Source organism: Sceloporus occidentalis, unplaced genomic scaffold (assembly GCF_023333645.1).
Source record: "Sceloporus occidentalis isolate IW3139 unplaced genomic scaffold, rSceOcc1.0.p SCAF_3, whole genome shotgun sequence".
In the NCBI taxonomy this organism is placed as follows: Eukaryota; Metazoa; Chordata; class Lepidosauria; order Squamata; family Phrynosomatidae; genus Sceloporus; species Sceloporus occidentalis.
The window spans coordinates 104224161-104246381 of NW_028316983.1; the positions used below are offsets into that span (position 1 = coordinate 104224161).

A 22221-nucleotide genomic window follows, 5' to 3' on the forward strand; every position below is an offset into this window, starting at 1 on the left:
GATCAAAGCAGAACCTCTGATTTTCTAACATAGGCATATTTGGGAAGTATTTTGCTAACAAAAATATAAAACTTTCTGTCAAAATGTGCAAGACCTAAATGTCCCTGTCTTGGTGTAACCTTGGTTAGGAGATGAAGCATGCTTTTGCACAGTCCATCCTCCACTCTTCCTTACGAATTCTCTTTCCAGTCTCTCGTTGCTTTAATCATGATACAGTGTTATATCTACAGCAGTCTTAACCACGTTCTCTCAAAAACACAGTTTGAATAAACATCTTCAAATCTTGATTTCAAATTATGGTTCTGAGAGCAATCCTTATTAGCTACAATTAGGAATCCTATTCCAGTTAATACTTGGTTAGTAAATTATAATATACATAGTATAGTGCAGTATAGGATAGATTACATTACAGTGTATTTGACTGTTGCCAAGTTTTAAAGACAGCTGAAGGCTGAAGGACCATTGAAATTAATGACACAGTGGGTTGGCAGTCAGAAAATATCTATTTATTATTATTATTATTAACTTTTATTTATAAAGCGCTGTAAATTTACACAGCGCTGTACATACAATCTTTTAGTTAGACGGTTCCCTGCCCTCAGGCTTACAATCTAAGAAGACACGACACAAAAGGAGAGGGGAGTGGTGGTGGGGAATGGGATCAGGTCCAGCAGTTCTTCTCCACCTCCGAGGCCTGGACCAAGGCAGATCGACTGGAGGAAGAGCTTGGCTTCTTAATGGATGGTTAAAAGGAGGCTTCCTGGGTCAGAGAGGGGCTCACTTCTGGGAATGCTTCTCTAAACAATATAGTTTTTAACTCAGTTTTGAAACTGGGTAGAGAAGTGATGAGGTGTGCATGTGGGGGAAGAAGGTTCCAGGAGTAAGGGGCAGCAAGCGAGAAGGGACAAAGTCGGGAGGGGGCAGTGGTAGTCCTACACTGTGACAGGAGACCTTGACTACAAGAGCAGAGGGTGCGAGTAGGAATGTAAGGAGAAAGAAGGTCAGATAAGTAAGTAGGGGCCAATCCATGGAGGGCTTTGAAAGTCAATAATAAAAGCTTGTACCGGATGCGGAAGGGGAAGGGGAGCCAATGAAGGGAGGATAAAAGAGGTGAAACATGGTCAAAGCGGCGAGCGGATGTGAGAATATGGGCAGCTGAATACTGGACAGAGATTAAAGGATGGAGGTGTGAAAGAGGAAGTCCTGTCAGAAGGAGGTTACAATAATCTAGTCGCGAAACCACTAGGGCATGGACTAGAGTCTTGGCAGTAGAGGCTGAGAGGAATGGACGGATCTTGGCAATGTTGTAGAGAAAGAATCTACAGGCCTTGGCGGTGGCCTGGATCTGGGGAATAAATGACAAAGAGTAAAAAATGAAGCCAAGACTGCGGGCTTGATGAACCAGTTGAACAGAAGTGTCATCAACAGAAACAGAAAAGGAATAGTGAAGGATGGGTTTAGGTGGAAAGACAAGAAGCTCAGTCTTAGACATGTTGAGCTTCAAGCGCCGAAGCCGCATCCACTGAGAGATGGCAGTCGGACAAGAAGAAACTTGCTGTTCAAGCCTTGGAGAAAGGTCAGGGGACTATTAACTATTAAATCTATTAACAACTTTGTGTTCTGCCTCAGTACCAACTGAAAATACAGTTTGAGTCTACCTTATTTAGAATTCTCAAATTGGAAATATTGTAAAAGCCTAAGCTTTTTTCATGGGTGGCTGAGATAATGGTTCAGTGTACACAAACTTTGTTTCATGCTCAAAGTTATTTTAAAATATTGTATAAAATCGCCTTCAGGCTATGTATATGAAACATAAATGAATTTTGTGTTTAAACTTGGGTCCCAACTCTAAGATACATTACTGTATTATGTAAGTATATGCAAATACAGATATCCCAAAATCCAAAAAATCCAAAATCCAAAACAGTCCTGGTCCCAAGCGTTTTGAATAAGGGAGACTCAACCTGTATTGATTTCAATTAATTTAGCCATATGTGTAGCTTGCCTCTAAAATAACATACTATCCACATTCATAAATTACATGATGAACACGTTTTCTGTCTTTATAAAAAACCCTGCCCCAAATATAGAACTTTTTGGTATCTTGTTCAGAATAAATATAAAAATAAAAACTTTCCAATCTTCAAATAGGGAACAATGTTTATAACAAGGGACAGCTGCCAGTCATATAAAGGACAGACTTTCTTTTCCTCAAATAAGGGGCAATCCTTATTATAAAGGACATTTAGAAGCCCTAGTATATATAATACTGTTAGTACAATATAGACTTATCAGAGGCCCTTATCGCACGTGAAACTGGAACTCCAATCCAGAGCCAATCCGAAGTGAAGAGGAAGCAGAGTCAATTCGAATCCAAGGCAATTCACATGATGTATTACGTAATACAGTAATGTATCTTAGAGTTCGGACCCAAGTCTAAACACAAAATTCGTTTATGTTTCATATACACAGCCTGAAGGTGATTTTATACAATATTTTAAAATAACACATGAAGAATGAAATTGTGGTCATTCCTGAGTCAAAGCGGAGCAAGTGCACATTAAATTACCACACCAGTACATACCATGCGGATTCACCAATGCAAATTGGGGCCCTTGCGCATGCTCAGTGGGGGTCTGAATGCATCGTGAACCTTTGCACTTCCAAGGTGAAGAAGGGGGCCAGTTCCTGTTTCTAGTTTCACGTGAATGCTAGCCTCACGTGAATGATAGGGAATGTCACCTATCCCTACATGCCCTCTGCTTCATCCAAATGTATCACTGGCAGGTAGAGAGGAACTGCTGGACCTCTTACCCTTTCCCTCCACCTCTCCCTTCTCCTTCTGTGTCATGTCTTTTTAGATTGTAAGCCCGAGGGCAGGGAACCGTCTAACTAAAGAGATTGCATGTACAGCGCTGTGTAAATTTACAGCGCTTCATAAATAAAGGTTAATAATAATATTGTTATTATTATTATTATTATTTTGCAGTGAAAGAATTTTTTATTAAGAATAATTATATTTCCATAATAATAATAATAATAATAATAATAATAATAATATTTCACTGCAAAATAATCAGTATAGAAGCTGCAGGTTTACTTGGAAGTAAATCCTTTGGATCTGAAGGAGACCCATTTTGAAGGAGTGCAGAAATTATCCGGTTTCCCTTATTCTCCATGTTCCCTAAAGTACCACCTCCCTGAATCCAGTCCACTCTCCTTCCCTTTGTAACAGTTGCCTTCTCTCAGGTTGTATCCGCACTGGGGAAATTATCCAATTTGACTCCACTTTAACTGTCCTGGCTCAGTGCTATGGAATTCTGGGAACTGTAGTGTCATGAGACACTGAGCCTTCTCTGCCAGAGAGCTCTGGTGCCTCAGCAAACTAATAACTTATTGTTATTGTTGTTGTTGTTGTTGTTATTATTAAAGAAATATTATGCAGCCTCCGTTCTTGAAGGAGTACCGGAAGCAAATGGAGCAAACTTGCAGTGAAGCATCATGGGAAATGTGAGACCTTGGAGGTTTTTTTTGGGGGGGGTGTACCAGGACGGAAGCAAAGTTGCATTCCACACCAGACCAATTCGCTTGTTACCTAATTCACAAAAATCAGGAGTCACTTTGGAATGACTGTGGATCTGCCTCAAAACAACCCCCCCATAAAAAGCAGTCACGTGAGATAATACATCACATTTTAACATGAATTCACATGGTTGAACCCTCAGTGGCTTCGGATCAGAGCTGCAAAACCCTCCGTGTGATAAGGGCCAGAGTCTTAGTATAAAAGTGGGATGTCTAGGAGGGTAATTGAGTGTGCAGCACACTCCTGGTTTCTTGATCTTAGTTTAGAAAGTGAAATGAATATCGGATGCAATCCACTGCATTGTGTCCATGTTGAGGTAAGCTACAACAGAACTTGGAAAGTTACAATTTAAAAGACAGTCACTTATAGTTTGAAGACGTCCCCCTAGTAATTACTGTTATAATTATAGTTTTTAAAGAGATTACTCTTTGCTTGCTCACTTATCAAAAGTAAATAAGAAAGCTACATTCAGAAAGAAAACACAAGGATCCTACAAGCTGCTGGTCTGTGGTACAAAACACACTCTCCTCCAGTGCTCCTATTTGTTGTCTCAATACACACAACACAAGGCAGTGACATGAAACACATCATAGCTAGAATTTGAGCTAGGTGTTATCCTTCCTGGACTGCTTAGTAATGCCACACCCTCAACTATAAGAGTAACTTGAAAGGCACTGTTGTGTTGCAAAAGGAATAAAGTTATCCTTGTTGGGTAACAGATATAATGTAATTTGTCTACATGTTTAGAATACTCCTCATTCCAGTCAAATAGAATGTGATCCGGCCATATGAGATTTGCAGGAGTTTGCCCCCCCCCCCCCCCCCAGTCTCTTTAAACTGTGAGGAAAGCCTTCGTGGTTTTTACCAGAACATCTCCCAAAATATGCATATTTGCACGTATGGCCATCCATGATGCAAATAGATGTGAATGTGTGCAGGAAAGTAAAGACAATTAACCATTCATGGGAATGTGCAAAAGTGCACAGCAGTTTGAGTACACTTATTTGTAGTCTAGCTCCTAGTTATATATTAGTTACTGTGGAAAATTAATTGTAGATAACTTAGCATTTGTAATGAGTTGCTTTCAAACTCTGAGGTACAGATGTTCATTTTATCCTGGGCATGCAGCAGTTAAGGCTGGAAACCTCTTAAAGTAGCATCCTAACTAGTCATAACAGGCATTTTACTCACAGAATTCCTAAACTGGTCTATGTGGAATACACTGGAAATCCTCAAATAGCACCCTGGGAAGATACAAGGGGGAATGCAGAAATAAATGAAGGGAGGGCTCACAGGCACAGTTTATGGATTGTGGTTAAGGTTGTTTTCATGGTTTATTAAGGTTGCAAAAGCCATTATTTTAATTTGGCATACGGATGCATGTGTGAATTTTAAGGCATGGTGTTCACTATCAAAGCAGAATCTGAGCTATACTTCTTGGCTATGATTTTTATCTTGGCATGAGTCCCTAATCCCTACAAGCAAGCTATATGTTGTCATGGTAACTTCCCAGTAGTCCAATCCACATGCCTTCAGAGAAATCCAGAGGGGAGGATACCATTGTATATAGAAATATAGCTGGCCCTGTTCAGAAACAAGATTCTGTATAGGAGGTTTCCAGCTCTTTAAAATGGACTTGATAAACATAAGGTAGAAGTTTGAGGCACTGTGTCATGTTTAATTATTCTATTTTGCAGCATAGGAGGCCAGAGATAGTTGTCCAGGTTACTGTGGATGTAAAAGGAAAATGAGTGCAAAATGACAAGATTGTTGGTACACGTCTTGGCTTGGATCAGGGCTAGTCCATTCGTGTCTATAGAAATACACTGGTGAAGCATGGTGGATGATATGGGGTTGACTTTTCTTACGAGGGACAGTCCTACCACTATACAAAAAGTGCATGTTCACTGTAGAAATAATGACGTTTGTCATCACTTGCTGTAACTCTATCCTAGGGGATCCTGGGATTTGTAGTTTTACTAGATCTTCAGCCCTCGCTGCCCAGAAGTGCTGGTACCTCACAGAATTCTGTAGGATGGAGCCACAGCAGTTAAAGTGGTGTCAAACTGCATTATTTCTACAATGTAGATGCACCCAGAGTGAGGCAACTATTTGAGGCAGCAGCAAAGGCAGTCCCTTGACTTTTCCCTTGCTTATGATCTATGAAGCCCTATATGGCTCAGGGCCCGGATATCTGAAGAACCATATTGCTCATATTAACGTTTTGGAGCTCTGAGATCTTCAGGGGAGACACTTCTTGGGTCCCACCACTCTTAGAGATACATTTGGTGAGAACCTGAGACAAGGCCTTCTTGGTGGCTGCTCCCAGGTGGTTGACTGACTCCCTCTTCGCTTTCCTTCCATTGGCAGGTTAAAGTCTTTTTATCTGAACAGGTTTTGGGGAACTGACAAGTTTTCAAGGAAAATGCTTGTACTGGTGTGCTGTGCTATTTTTATGCTTTTGAAAGAAATAGATGTGCTTCTATAGATGGTTTAATTGAATTAAAAATATAACCCTTTGTAGTTGTTTATATGTGTTTTACTTGTAATTCTCTTAATTTTGTAAACTGTCATAAGCCTCAGCTCTGGGGAAATTACACAGGGTATAAATAAAGAAATACAATATGATACACGGCCTGTCCTGTTTCCCTAAACTGGACTCAGGTATGGTGTAGGTTGTTATAGTTATTCTGCTGCCAGTCCAGTCCAGTCCAGTCAGCTGCTGTATGTGGAAGGGATGAGACTCACCATCTTGTCCTTGACCACAGGCAGCAAAACATCTTGTCCCTGCTGCTTTTTATAGGGCAAGTCATGAGACCATGTGCAGGGCATGCAATATTGCCAGCAGCATCTTGATAAGGAAGGAGAAACGGTCCAGTTGATGATTGCCCTTCATAATGGTGAATTGCCCCACCCATCTTTTCAGAGATGAGCATCAATCCACATTCCCTCTTCCATGAGATGCTGTATCAGTCTGAAAATACATATGCTATAAAGAGTGGTTCTTAATTATAGCTCTTTGCATCACAAAGTAATTAGTCTGGCGGCTTGTGAATCTAATGAGACCGCCCATGGGGTGCATTTATAGTTTTGCTTCAAACAGTAATAAACTATTTGGATTCATGATCTCCAGTGAGTGCAGTGGTATTTACATATGCGCTAGTAGCGCTTCAGTTAAATGTTCAGTCACTAAAAAAATTATTTGTGTACTATTACTACCGCTGTCACTACTACTAATACCACCTTACATATTTATTTATATATATGCACCCTGCCTTTTCCCCAAAACCAGGACATAAGACATTATGAGGCCATGAAGAAATAACTGAGGAGCTTTAGATTGGACAAGCTGTCATTGTCCAGAGACCATTCCAGATGACATGCGTCATTCCCAAAATAGAAGGGACTAGGAGCTTGTTCCTGGGTTAATGGACTGCAGTTATTATATCTCAAGCAATAAAAAATACATATTTTCAGTTTCAGCTCAAAGGAAAGAGAGAGGATATTTTCACAATGTATTCTAAAACAAAGGGCAAACAGTTCCCAGGAAGCACTGCTACTGATCTTGGAGGATCTCTTAGGAGCCGAATCAGGTTAATTGGTGCCTGGTGCGTCTTTTCCCCTCTCCAAATAATCAAGCCATATTGCCTGAATGTATTTCTTGATGGCAGGGGACTTGAAAGCATTTGGAAATAGTTATATACCTTCTAGATTAACATAAGATTTACAGTGGGCACTGACCAGGCAATATCTCTAATGCTGTGGAGCCCTACCTTTTCAGCCTGTGAAACTTTGTTCCAGGGTCTTGCCAAGATACAAGATTACACATGCACAGCCCTTTCAAAAACTAAAATGGCTGCCAAATGCATATTAATATTTCTGTGATGTCATTTTCTTGCCCATGAAGAGACGGTGCAGCAGCAGTGGTTTTAAAAAAAGTTAAGAACATGCACTAGGCTGTTTGTGTTCTCCCTGGCCCATTTCAACCTGTTGTTGTCCCCACTCAACCCTATATGCTAGATATATTGTGTTGAGCCTTGATGCTGCTATTTGAAAATAATAAATCCCTTGATACTATAATTCTACCCTGCATGCCTCACTAATTTTGTTGCTCTCATTTTGCTGTTCCATAGGTAGTCTGTGGAATCAAGTGTTTTGGCAAACTGCACACTTTCTGTAGATTGAGATAATAATCTTTAAAGTCTTAAATATTCTGGATGTTGACATTGCTCACCAGCAACACTTGTGTGCTAAGCAGGAGGTTTTTGACTGGCAGCTCCTGGAGTAATTTGAATGTTATCTTGGCAAGCTTCTGTGTGTAGCAGCAGGAAGTGCCTGAAATCATACAGGGAAGACAGCAGATGAAATTGCATAGTCTACTCAAAATCTCATCAGGGTTTTACATCTCTCTATTAAATTAAAGAAAGCAAACAGCTACACTGATGTTCCTTAGGTATGTGTGTATGTGCCTTCAAGTTTCTTGACAACTTACTGGCAATTTCCTGAATTTCATAGGGTTTTCTTGGGCAAGGCATACTCAGAGATTGCTTCACCAGTCTCTTCCCCTGAAATATAGCCTGCAATACCTGGTATTTATTGGTGGTCTCCCATCTAAGTACTAATCAGGACAGACTATACTTTTTTTCCAAGATCAGATAGGATCTGGTGTCTTTAGGGTATTATCATCCTACAAATGCAGCTGTAACTCAGTGACAGAGCATATTGAGTTAGAAGGCATGTGTATGGGGCTGTACACACAGCCCCTAAGGGATGGCATGATGCCCCCCTTTCTTAGATGGATTGGGGCTGCGGCAAATGCTCACCGCAGCCCCGATCACACCGGAGTCCTGATCTGGCCTTTCCAGTGTGCAAAAAGGAGCCACAAAATGCAGCTCCTTTTTGTGCCCTGGAAAAGGCAGAATAGCCACAGTGCTGTGGCTATATGGCAGTCCTTCAGCACTGCATCATGCTGACACAGCGCCGGAGGAACACCATGATGCTTTGCACCATGTGGAGTGTCATACGGTGTCACAACGTCCTGGAGGGCAGAGTCTGGGCATGCATCATGTGGACACAGTGCCCTGACTCCACCCCCAGACCAGCCTTAATGGCCAGTCTGAAGAGCCCCTAAATGTGTTTGTGCCTTCAAATCACCTATTGACTTGAAACCCCATGGATTTCATTGTGTTTTCTTAGGCAAGGAATCCTCAAAGATGGTTTTGTCAGTTCCTTCCTCTGAAATATAGCCTGCAGCATCTGGCATTTGTTGGTGATCTCCCTTCTAAGTACTAACCAGGGCTGACCCTGCTTAGTGTCCACAATCAGATGGGATCTAGTGCCTTTAGGGCATGGAAGAGAGAATATGGCCACATCATTTTGTGTACACATTAAAGGTTGTGTAGGCCTTTACAAGCCTCTTAGTTCATTGAGGTTTCACAGTACCATCACTTTATGAGCTACTCTGGGTTTTCAACAGTGTGCAGTGTTTAATCTCAGTCAAAAGTCAAGTATGCCTTTAAACCGTCATTGGAGTCATAGGCACTGGACTAGAAGCCCTTCACACTTTACACAGTCTCAGAGGCACTTCTTCAGACGTTCCAGGGCTGAGCCTTGGCATTTAAAGAAGGCTCTGGTGCCAAGCCTTAGCATAAATTAATTGGAAGCAGTTTGAGTACACAGAATGGATCTATACACTCAGTGGCGTCACTGGGCAGGTGCAAGGGGTATGGACCGCACTAGATGACAGGAGTGTGATTTTGCTCAAGTTTCAAAATGTAGAAGAGGAGAAAGACTGTGCAAACTGAGCATACCTGTTTATGGGTCTTTGTGCAGAGCACAGATCATTAAGTGTGTTAGAAAATTATATATATACTGGAAGATCATAAATCAGGTATGATGTGAATCGATCCATAGTGTTGTGTCTTGCTGAGGTCAGTAGGAAAACTGTGTAATGAGGTGTGAAGTATGGTGTGTGAATTATAGCAGTCTCAAAGTTAATATGAATTTGAAACAGCCATTACAATATTTTGATGTCAGGCCTGTAGTACATCATAAAACCCACAACCACTTAACAGTTAATTTAAAAAACAAAACATATTGGCATAGCTTGAGCAGAGTCTCTTAACATTTAATTCATCTGGGCTTCTGTTGTGACTGACCATCCACACGGTGGTTGTCAATCTAAAAATGTTTGCTAGCATAAAAATAAATCATACACTGGATTGAAACATGTCTGCTAAAGTTAATGGCAACATCTAATCCCAGACTAATCCCACATTAAATGACATTTGGATAGAAATCATTTATGACATGCCGATAAGCAGAAGTTTCATTTAAAAAAGTAAAAAAGGAAAGAAAAAGGGAAATAGTAACTACTGTAGTTGGAGAAGCTTGGGCCTGCCTATATATATTATGTGATTACCAGGAAATTGGCTATTATAAAGATCCAGTTATATAAATAGGCTACTGATCTTATCACTCAAGTATATAAGTATATAAAGTAGATCTTAGTAACATTATATTTTTTAAAAACAGTTCCCAGAATGTTCAAGGCAGCATGGGGAATGCCATGGGGGATTCTGGGAATTGCTAACACACACACCCTGGAACATTTCTTAACTCTCATATATAAATCCCCGCCCTTCCTAAACCTCTCAGAAAGTAAAAAGGAGAAAGAAAACTAACCCTGGGACCAGCCTGGGCTGCTCAGCATGTTTGAACGGTCATTGCTAAAAACAGCCTTTCTTCTTGGCATGGTTCCATTAGGAACAATGCTGTCTTAACAGTATGGCTAAATTAATGTATTAGACTGGCTACACAAAGGACTATTGAAGGGCATCTATAACAAATGCCATGCCTTCGTACTGTATATACTATAAAGATGAGCTCTTGAAGGAGACACTTCCAAGACTGTAGCATTCATAGAAAGTCCCAGATTGGGGGATAAGAACTTGTGCCGTCCAGTCATCTCTTCTTTTTTTGTTGTTGTTCTTTCCCAGTCACTGTACAGAGGCATTCACTTCACTGTAGGGGCCTGGGAGTTCATCCAAGTTCCTAAGAGGAAACACGGAGCCATGGGAAAAAATGTTTCTGTGGTTATTGTTGCATGGTAACATGCGGCCTATAATCATGGTGTTTCCATATCTGTGTCACTTTATTTTTGTTTCTTCCTTAGAAGTCTCAAAGAAGGGTTTATTTAGCAACCAGCACACTGCCACAAATACCCCCAGAATCTATTCATATTCTGTTGGGCTTTCTGATGGACATTTTTTTTTCAGGAGAGTACTGAACTGTAGCAACTTCTGTTTGTTATTCTGTTCTTCTTTAGAAGTTTCAATGTCCAAGATACTTTTTTGTGAGGCCAGATTAATCAACATGCTTCACACACACACTTCACCCCCCACACCTCCACATTGCTTTTTGTTGTCTTGTCACTCCAGCCTTCTTGTAGACTGGGCAACAACCTTTGAGGGGTGTTGTATGGTATTGAACAAAGCAGGAAGGACTTTATCACACAAGACTATAAAAGCAGAATTTTAACAGGATGAGTGTCTTTGGCCAATACTTATCACACAATGTCATGTCCATCCTGCTGTTGCCTTGTATTCCATTCGTTACTATTGTGCTCCTTTTCATTGATGAATGAAACCTGTCAATAGGCTTTCAGTCTTGCTGCTATTGTATCACTGCTTTCATGCGATAAATTCCTTCCATTGCTGTTCCAATTCTCAGGCAGTCACATGGAGTGAGTGGGCATGATTCTGCTTCTCTCCCCTCTCTCACCACAACTGCAGCCTGCAACACCTTCCTGAAGCTAGCTGCTCTGTGCACATTCACACAACAGCTGGCTTTAGGAGGTGGTTGGTAGCTGTGATTTCTTATTCCTCCCCTTTCTCCTGAAGCATGGGGCTGCTATGTGAATGTGTACTTCCTCAAAGGGTGGTGGAGTCTCCTTTTTGGGAGGTTTTTAAACAGGCTGGATGGCCAACTATTGGGAGTGTTTTGATTATGTATTCCTACATGGCAGGGGTTGGACTGGATGGCGCTTGTCTCTTCCAACTCTATGATTCTATGATCTCTCTTTTGACAATGCTCATATTCTATTTGAACAGAATCTAAGGGAATGTCAGAGGCACACAGAAATGTGTATGTATGGCCTAGGAAGCAATTCCTATTCCATACATTCCCTTTTAAAAAATAGTTTGGACAGAATGGACCCAGAACAGTTGCAATATGAGATACAAAAATGTTAGATGTCTTTTAATTTATAGATTTTTTAATGCAAATTTGGTTGATGTGGGCCTTGAACATGCAAATAGTTCTAGAGATTAGTGCATTGTTCTGAAGATGCTTGGGTATGACCCTGGTAGACACTTGTGTAGAAGAGTCCTTTATGGTGTGCATGTGTGCATGCCACGCTTTATTGTTCTTATTATTCTTACTGTTATGTTTGAAATCCTTTTACACTGTCATAAATTGTAATGTTTAAATACAATAGCTTATTTAAGTGTAAACCTTTTTCATCAAATTTTTAGTTGTACTTTCTGAATGTGTGATGAATGTTGCCTTGGGAGCCATCTTGGAAGAAAGATGGGATTTAAATAAAATGAATGAATGAACGAATGAATAGACTATGAAAGAAGACATTGATTTCTCGTTTAAGTCACTGATTTGGAAGCATTCTATTGCTTCTCTTTAAGATTCTGTTGAAGGACCAGTTGCAACGTGAAAATAACCCAAAAAGAAAAAAAGCCAATCTGTTTGAGTAAGAGTAAAATGTCATTGTATTTGATGCTTGCCTTTTTGAAATAAAATCTGCAGTAGCAGCACGAGAGCCAGCTGGGCTTTATTAAAATGCCGTTTGAACCCTTATGAGTTCTGTGTTTGAACGAAGGAGATAAAGGTAGACTAGAGGGGGAAGAGCAAAAATGTGGGGAGGATTAGCTTAGATCTTCATACATCTTTTAATTTAACCCTGCCTCTCCTAATTCAATGTTCTTTAAAAACAAAGCAGTTGATCTGTAATCAAGGCTCCCAGGATGAGAGTCATTCATTTAACAGACTGCTGACATGATGCCAAGAAGGATTGTAGAAATATGTCAACAAGGTCCCATCACTCAGGGATGTTGGAATAAGAGAGGGCCACTTGGAGCGCTGCAGAAATAATCCAGTTTGACACCACTTTAACTACCATGTCTCCATTCTATGGAATTCTGGGAACTGCAGTTTTGTGAAACATTTAGCCTTCTCTGTCAAGGAGTTCTGGTGCTACAACAAACTACAGATCCCTGAATTCCGTAGCATTGAGCCATGAAAGTTAAAGTGTTGTCAAACTGGATTATTTTTGCAGTGTGGATACAGCCTTAGAATGATGAGATGAGAGTATAGAATTAAAATTGTCTTGCCTGTGTTCTTTGATTGTGCCACTAAAAGCACAACTCTTGCTTAGCAACAGCAAAATTGGCAGTAGTGTAGAAGGTTTCTGGCAAAGGTGGGTTTTCCCCATCACTTGCTACTTGAGCCCAAGACATTTTACTGTATGCGGACAAGATGTTGCCTCCTCCCTGGTCCATATCTGGAAGCTCTGTCTCAGTGATGCAGATTCGAGTCAGTTGACTCGGGCTCAAGTCGCTTCACTGACTTGACTTGGACTCAACTCGGCAGTAACTTATGCATTTACCCGACTTGACTGTGACTTGCTAATATCATTCACTTCAAGCAGTAGGCAAGACCCACCAGAGTGAGGGGTGCTTTTCTGAAGGCAACAGTAAATGTGTTAGACAATGGGCTTGAGGGGGAAGGATCCTTTTAAAGCTTTGTAAAAGCTTTAGAAAGCTCCTCCAATGTGCAGTGGGGACAGGCTGCTGAGTATACCTCAACTCCCATTTCAAGCCCATTCTCTAATTGCTGTTCCCCTCTGAGAAATGCAGACTTTTTTTTCTTTTTGTTAAAGTTGGCCTCCAGACTTGAGACTCAATTTGAGATTTGATGTGAAAGTATCTTGCAAAGACTTGAGACTTGACTTAAGATGTAGAGTAAAAGACTTGAATACATCACTGCTTTGACTGTACTGGCAGTTGAATTTTATTTCACTGAAGAAGTTAACTGAAGGAGGTTTGTACAAAAATGATAAAATGTGATTTTGCAGGTTTTTAAGAATATAACTTTTTTTTAATGGTTCACAACTGTGTTCAGGCATAACTCCTAACTGGTGCGAGGTATGTGGAATTTGGGGGTAGTGGTTTGGGAAACAAACCTTATATCATGGGATTTCAAAGTGGCATACAGTTGGCCCTCTGTATCCATATATTCTTTATTCACAATTCAAGCATCCACAGTTTGAAAATATACAAAACAATATAAATTTTAAAATGCAAAACTTGATTTTGCCATTTGATATAAGGTACATCATTTTATTACAATACTATATTTAATGGGATTTAACCACCCACGTATCTTGGTATCCACCGGTACTGGTGGTTCTGGAACCAAACCTCACTGGATACCAAGGGCTCACTGTATTTATCCTAGGACTGCTTTGATACAACTACCTAGGAGTACGAGTAAAACCTCTTTGAGAGTTTTAAAATATAAACCAATCGAAAATAATTTGAACAGACTAAAAGGATATTAAACAATTTAACACATTAATACAGATTTTAAAAGCTTTTTAAAAGTTTAAAACCATGGCTAAAGTCCTGCATCAAGAGATGGAGCGTAAAGGCCCACCCAGATAGAACTACACCCCATCTTTCCTCTCACTTCCCTGCAAGTCTTACCTTCTTACTGTGCTCCTCTCCCCGTCTAACATGGCTATGTAGTGGCTGGGGGAGACCCAGGGTGCAGTGGCATCATTAGCATGGGGGGGTGCAGATTGCACTGGGTGACGCCGCAGAAGAGGGTGACAACTGATCGGGATGCCTCCTGCACCCCTCGCTGCTGCCATGAGTAAGACAGCACTGAGGAAGAGGGCTACCACCACACCTTGCTGCCACTGTGTCACCCTATTGATTGATAGGATGATGGGGAAAAGCCCTGTCCCCCTGAGAGTTCAGCCCTTGCACTGGGTAACACCTGGAGCAGGGATGCCACTCCCAGGGCGGTAGAGGATCTACCAGCTATCTCCCTGTAGGTTAATGCACAATGATAATATCATCCCTTAGGACCTCCAGAGGACTCCAAGAAGGTCTTGGAGGATGATGTTGTCATTGTGCGGCGACGCAGCAAACTACTCTTCTGCCACTGCCCCAGCTCTCTCTAGCCACTAAATAGACATGTTGGGGGCACCCCCATAGGGGAAAGTGAGGGGTTGGATGTTGTATCACTGAAGTAGTGAATTCCTTCAACCATAATAACCCCCCAACGACAAACCAGTGTTACATTAGCATATGTCACTAACAGGATCTCAGCTCATCTCTGTGTACACTTTTTAAGAAATTAGTTGCATGTAAGGCAATTGAGTGTAAGGTGTAACAGCAGAGAAGGTTCACTCCTATGTACTCTTCAGCTTCCTCCAACCTGGTGCCCTTCAGATGTTTTGGACTACTACTCTAGATAATTGGCTATGCTGGCCAGAGCTGATGGGGATTAAAGCCTGAAACATCTGGCGGGTGCTGAGTTAGACTTGGTTTACAGTGACCGGGAGTGGTTTCCCAAGCTTTTGGTCTTTCCCACCCCTTATCTGGAAATGCCAGGGTGTGAACCTAGGATTTTTTACTTGTAAAACATATGCCTCAAAACTGAGCTACTATTTCCCTTTTCCCAACTAGAGTCTTTTTCTTTCTTTGTATGTAATACATTTTTACGGGAGAAAGTCCATAAATGATTCAGCAGGCAGGCACACCAGTTATTATCGCAGGCAACCAGGTGGGACCTTTATGATGTACCTCACAACATGTAATCATTACCTAGCTTCTCACCTGGCACTAGCCTTCACAAGTACTGCTTAGGGATGATCAAAGGATTTGAGAAAGGCAGGGCACAAGTTCCATTGGCTGTTGTGGACCTCCTGACACATAGCGGGGAAGGAAAGATAAGGAATTTCTTGCCAAATCTGGAATAATCAACCTCTTTCTTTCTTTCAGTTTTCAAAGGAGAGGCAGGTGATGGACAGTTCCCCAGAAAAATTGAAGAAAGAGTTGGAAGAGGAGCTGCAGATGAGCAGCGAAGATTTGCGCAGCCATGCCTGGTATCATGGACGTATTCCACGTCAGGTGCGTCCCTTCTTGGTCTCCCATTCAGACAACTCTGCCAGCTCGTTCCTCTCCCTTTGTATTTGCTTGCTAAATCCACCTACTTTACAGTCCCACCTGGCATTTCAAGGGTGAATGGAGGTGGGAATAATGGTGTTGCAGCTTCTTTCCCCTGCCTCCTCCTCTTCTTCCTCCTGCTCCTACTTCATTTTGGGAAACTAAATCCAACTGAGCAGAAATATCTGTATACTGTATGTGTGATAGGGATATGGGCGATCGTGGAAATCTATCGTTTACTAAAAAAAAAGTGAGAAAACCTGAACAAGTCATTTGGCTGGGAGAGGTAATTGTATACATATAGGAAAATGAATCAGAAAGCTGTCTCTTCTGGCATAAGTATCAGGCTGAATCAGAGCTTGGAAAAGTTACTTTTTTGGAGTAAATCCCCCAATAAGCATCATTACTGTCCATGTAAGTTGAGGGACTATGCAATCTGTGATCCAAAAATATAGCTTTGTTGTATCTGTTGCCCATTTGGAGCAGTAGTGAATGATTCAGAGGAAGTATAGAAGATCCCAGTATTGCGTTCTTTGCCTTTAATTATCCTTCAGCCTGTTGTTGAATATAGAGAAACGTGATCTTACAGAGACATGCTGAAATCCCTTAGTTAGTAACATGCTCTGATCCTTTCTAACTCTCCTATGAAGTTGTATACTTAGTTTCTGAATCCAGTTATACCACCGGCATTTGAGAGCTAAAATAATCTCCTGTACCATGTCTTAAATGTCTGTAGTTGGGAATATAACCATGTCTTCAGACTGTTAATGGGCTGGCAAGATAATCACAGAAGCTGTTACCTGTCACAAAATTTAGCATTCTGATCTGTCCTGAAAATGCCAGCTTTCAGTTTTAAATACAACAGACAAGATATTATAGTTTTTATATTTGCCCTTTTTCAGTTGTTCTTTGCTAACTTTTCCCTGGAGAAGAGGGCTCCTCATTATTTGAACATCTGAATAAGTACTTATTGAATAAAAACTATTTTAAAATAACTCAGATATATCCAATTTTGCATAATGCATTTTGATTGCAGGATTTATGGTAGCGAGATTTTTAAAAACACATAGTAAACATTACTTTGGCTAAAAAAATGCCCTCATTTTGACAGGAAATGCTAGTGTCCTGATTTTAAATCTGAGTAAACATTAATGATGATATTTTCAGGAATCTATATTTGGAAAACTTAAAATGTCAAGCAACACTTCTTCATTTTTCTTCCCTTGGCTTTTCTCATAATTTTTACATGCACCCCAACATCCTCCTGAAAGCAGACATTATTATTTTAATCAAATGCAACTGAAACAGCATGAGCTGGTAATCAGAATGCAGATCTTCTGAGTTATGAGCATCCCTGTGGATACCAGTCCTGGAAACTATTCAGGGACTGCGGAAACCAATGGCCATGAGATTTACATGTTTATTAACTAAAGCTTCTTTGGTGATAAAAGAGAGTTCATTAACAATACTATTCCAAGGTTATGAATAATTAGACTAAAGAAAACCAGTATATTAAAACCACTGAGGGAATTTGATGACTGACAATGTCACTTCAGAGCCAATAAAATGAAAAGTTGTACTTCTTTGGCAGTCCAGACCAGTCGCATTTTTTGAGCATGTGAAAGGTATTCTATGACCTTCAGTATAATCTGGGTAATTTTCTTGATATTCTACCAAAATGACTGGAGTTCAGGTATCTCATAGGACTTTATCACCTGCTCCTTTTAAACTGCCATTAAAGTTACATAATAGCACCTTTGATGATATTTATCACACAAAGCCATCTCCATCTCATTGTGCCTTGCCCTCAAAGCGCTATTAGAGCACCTCTTGTCACTGATGGGGAAAACCATTCAAATGCATTGTATCATTAGTCCTCAGGTGCAATAAGCAGTTCCAGTACTGGACACTCACCTAGTATCAGTGTCTCCTCTTCTCCCCCCTTCCTTCCTTCCCACTTATTCCAGAACAGCTGTTGTTGGTTTTTTTATTTTCTACCATTTTCTTCCTGCCTCCCTGGCCTTCCAAAGAAGAAATTACAGTCTCCTCCTCAGAAGGAGAGACTTTCATGTCTTCTTTGATGCCAGTGGGGCACAGCTGGCTTCTCCCTGCCCACTCACCAGTGAAAGAAGAAATGACAGTCTCCTCCTCAGGAGGAGAGACTCTTGATTTCTTTTTCTTTTTTGGTGGCCAGAAGGGAGCATCTGGCTTCTCCTTGCCCCCTCGCCCCTCACCAGCCAAGGAAGAAATAACAGTCTCCTCCTCACAAGGACAGATCTCATTCTTTTTTTGGTGGGTGCACGGGGTATGCAACAAAAAACATCATTATGGCAGAGGTGTGGAAAGCAGACTATGCAGCTGTGGATCACCAAAGCAGCACTATAGTGCTAATGCAAAGAATGTGTGATAAAAGTTGATACAAAACTGGTATGCTTCTGTTATTAAACTAGTGCAATTGTGGCAGGACAGCAGGCATGTGTGATATAATGTGTAGAAATTCTGCCTTCCTGGTTGAACCCCTCTGTAGCAACATATTCAGATAGTTTGTAGTAGGTATATCTAACTGTGCTTCTCTGAGAAACTTTTCACCCTATGGTAAGTCTTTTTACCCTGTGAGAAATTACTCTAAATAGTGTGTGCACTCACATTTTGTTTTTCTGAGTATTGTGTTGGAGGGGCTCAACAGACCACCCCGAAAGGGCGGTTTGGAGGCGCCCATTTTTGATGCTGAGGGATGCCGCAGAAGCCAAACCGCGTGGCCTCTCTGCAGCAAAAAGAACCCACTAAAAGCAGGTTCTTTTTGCTGCGTGCGGTGGATGCCATGACTCACTGTTGCATGTCAATGATGCAAGCACGGTGCTGCGATGTGTGGACGCTGCGCCGCACTTGTGTCATCATGGCAACCCCATGCGGATGTGGCTGCGCCATGATCATGCCACCGCCACGCGCTTGGGCTCAGAAGCGTGCAGATACTCCGCACTCTCAAGCCCTAATTTTGGCCCCAGGCCACCACAAACTGGCAGTCTATACCAGACGGCCTCCCTTTCCCTCTCTTCAGATTCTTTCCCTCATCCACCTGCAAACCTGAAAGTTTGTCATCATGGAAAACCTGGATGCTAATTTCCAGTTTTCCTACTTCTTTTTTCTTTGCTTCTTCCAAAAAAATAACTGGTTTGGACAATTGGAAAAGGTAAATGTGGGGCTGTACAAACAGCTCTGAAGAGGCGGCCTCCAGCCGCCCCTTCTTAAGCCAGATTGGGCTGCAGCCCCGATCCGGCCTTTCGAGAGTGCAAAAAGGAGCCACAAAAAGTGTCTCCTTTTTGCACCCTTGAAAGGGTGCCATAGCCGCAGCGGCATGGCTGTATGGTGCTACATCATTTGGATGCAACACCAGAGGCACGCCATGACACTGCACGCCGTCTGGAGCGGCACACAGCGTCAGGCTTCCCTGGGGGGGGGGGGGCAGAGTCAGGCGTGTGTCATCGGGACACTGTCAGGCTGGCCTTTCAGGCCAGTCTGAACATGGTCTGTGTTAAGATTAACTGAGCAGGGAGAAGGAAATTATTTGGGAATGAATATTACTGTGACATGGAATCTCCATATCTAGTCTAGATGTGGCCTATGGGAGTCTCCATCCAGCCCACCAGGTTCTCCTGCTCTCCTCGGGCCCTATTCCCTAATATTGCCACACCTGAAAACCTCTTAACTCCATCAGTCGCCAATCAAATATAACTTTCCTTCTTGAAAATCTCTTTATCTCTGAATGGTGAACAGAAATGAGATATATTGTCTGCTTTTCTCCACTTCATCCTTAGTCCCCAAAACCTTTGATATCAATCATTGTAAGGGCTGAGGTGTACCATAGGACACTTTGAAAAGGAAGTAGCCCTTGGTTTACCACTTTTTCTGTCTCATAACATTATGCCTAGTCTTCAGGGTAAAGTGGGCATGACATTTATTCCATATTTAACATATGTAAACAGTGGCAGGAAGGAACAAAAATGGGATCAGAGGTTATAATACTCAAGAGTTCACATTTTCTCATCACACTCTTAGCCCTAATGACAACTGTTCTCCTCAAATGACTTCCCTCTCGCTGAAATAGCAATTTGGAAAGTAAAATAATTTTCACTTGGACCTCTAATGGGAGGGAAAAGTTAAACTCACCCTTGCTATTTCTTGTGGCTCTGCTGCTGCTCCCCCCCCCCCCCATGGCTGTTACTTGTAGCTATAAAAACAGTGCACATTATCTGCATTCATGCATCTAATGCCCCATTGAGTTTGTGTCTGCATGGGCCAGAATGCTCCAGGAACAGCCTGGGGTATTCTGGCCTAGAAGCTGCCTTGACGTCTCCCCATTTACCTGGGCACTCTGGAGTGTACATCAGGAATGTACCACTGTGCCACTCTCTGCCACTGCTGTGGGTTGCTCCTTCTGAGGCCAAAAATGAGGTACTCGGCATCAATTGCATGGCTGGGTGCCTTGTTATGACCTTAGAGGGATCAACTCACAGTGACAGTGGTGGGTAGCATAGAGGGACACTGTGTAAACAGTTGCCCAGCATATTCCAGAAGGTTCTGGATTTTTTGGGAAAGATCTGGAACAAAAGGAGAGTTTTTTAAAACTGTATTAAGGGTGGTAGAACATGGGTTTGGTGCTAAACTGCCCATATGTCATCAGTGCAGTTGCATAAGAACCAGAAATTGGGCCCTGTGTCATCTGGACTAAACACTATAATAGGAGTTTATCACACTCCTTACCTTCCGCCATGCTCCCATTGCCCCAGTGTCACCAGTCTGTGACAGGAGCCTCCTGGTGGGGTCGTGGATGGTGCTTTTAAAGGGGAACACTTCCGTTTTCGTCATGGGAGCATTCTCGTAATTGTTAGGAAAAGGCCCCTTTTCCTAACAATTACAAGAATGCTCCCATGACGAAAACTGAAGCGTTCCCTTTTAAAAGCACCATCTGCGATCCTACCAGGAGGCTCCCATCGCAAATTGGTGACGCTGGGGCAACGGGAGCATGGCGGAAGATAAGGAGTGTGAAAACTATGAAGACGGGGGAGGACATGTTATTCGGTCTGTTTGGACATGGTCCTGGTTAGGTCCTGACATGTGGCATAGGAGTTTTGCCAGAGAACAAGTACCATGATACAGTATAAACTTTATTGTTCCATAGCATTCCATGATCCATCAAAGCTTTGCATATTTCTAACACTAGTGTGCTCAAATCTCTTTGGATTCTGATTGCTTTCTTTGCCTTCACAAATTAGAGTGTGTTGTACCTTGAAAAACCCAAAAGAATTTGCTGCTTGTTCTGTAGCAGCAAATGAAACCTAAGATTTCAGTGAAGAGCCCTGCAGATTAAATGGTTGGTGTGAGCTCTTGCAGGCAACAGCCTCCATCATTAGTTGTGTTGTGATTGAAAACACAGCAGGTGTCCATATCTGAGTTGAAATAAAGTGAATCTGCTACATTTTGAAGGTTAAAGGGACTTTCGTTTTCTGATTATTGAAGCTCATCAGAGTTGAGCACAATACCTGACCAAATGACAAGCAACTGTTTGGAGTATGAGAGCAAACTATAATTCTGATTGAGTATAAACAGCAACATACCTGAGGTCACAGCTCCCCCTTCAGAGTCTTATGTGCTCTGAAATCCCCCCCTTAATTAAAGTGCATGAGGAGCCCTTTGCTGATGGGGACTGTCAGGTGTGCATCTTTATTTGTTTCTTTATTTGTGACATTTATATCCTGGCTTTTCTTCAGTGAGAAGAAAAGCATCCATGCCTATCCTTCCCAATTTTAATCCCTCAGGAGCCCTGTGGGGTAGATCAGTCTGAGAAATAATGGCTGGTTCAAGATGGTATGATCTCTTCATATTTTAGAGTACCCCTTGGATTCTATCTCTGTTTTTATGTCAGTCAGAATTTGGGCTGAAAAGTCACCTTAATCTTTTTACAAGAGCCAAACGCTGCAGCTAAAATTGCCTGTGTCAGGCACTGGAAACTGGACAATGCCAGAAGACAGAGAACATTGTTGAGTAAAACCTGGCAGGTTGCTAACATGAAAAAGCAGAATTATTGGATATGACAAGCTCTGGAAGGGGGAAAGGAATATGGTTTAACTGACTTTGATGAATATGGATAAAATATTATAACATATACTGAAATAAGAATTAAGTGGGAAACTGTTTTTAATATTTTGGTGTCTCCTGTGCACCCTGTTTTTGGAAGATAAAAATGCTTGAGGAATTGGGGGCTTTCATTTTAGCCAAAAATTAAAAAACAATTTACCGTAGGCCAAGAGCTTCAGTAAAATAAAGTAACTGGTATCAGTATCCAATAATTGGCTCAGTTTCTTTCTTTCTTCCCTTCTTTCTTTGTTTCGT

General features: G+C 41.6%; 1 protein-coding gene across 6 annotated transcripts in view; it reads left to right on the forward strand.

The window, feature by feature from the left end:
- The window catches only part of BCAR3 (BCAR3 adaptor protein, NSP family member), a 143212-nt gene that overhangs the window by 93814 nt on the left and 27177 nt on the right, over positions 1-22221 (forward strand). For all 6 annotated transcript variants that reach the window (XM_089515717.1, XM_089515722.1, XM_089515718.1 and 3 more), the window contains one exon: positions 15667-15795. In XM_089515717.1, coding sequence (XP_089371843.1) covers positions 15667-15795 — 129 coding nt within the window. The remainder of the gene's footprint in view (positions 1-15666; positions 15796-22221) is intronic.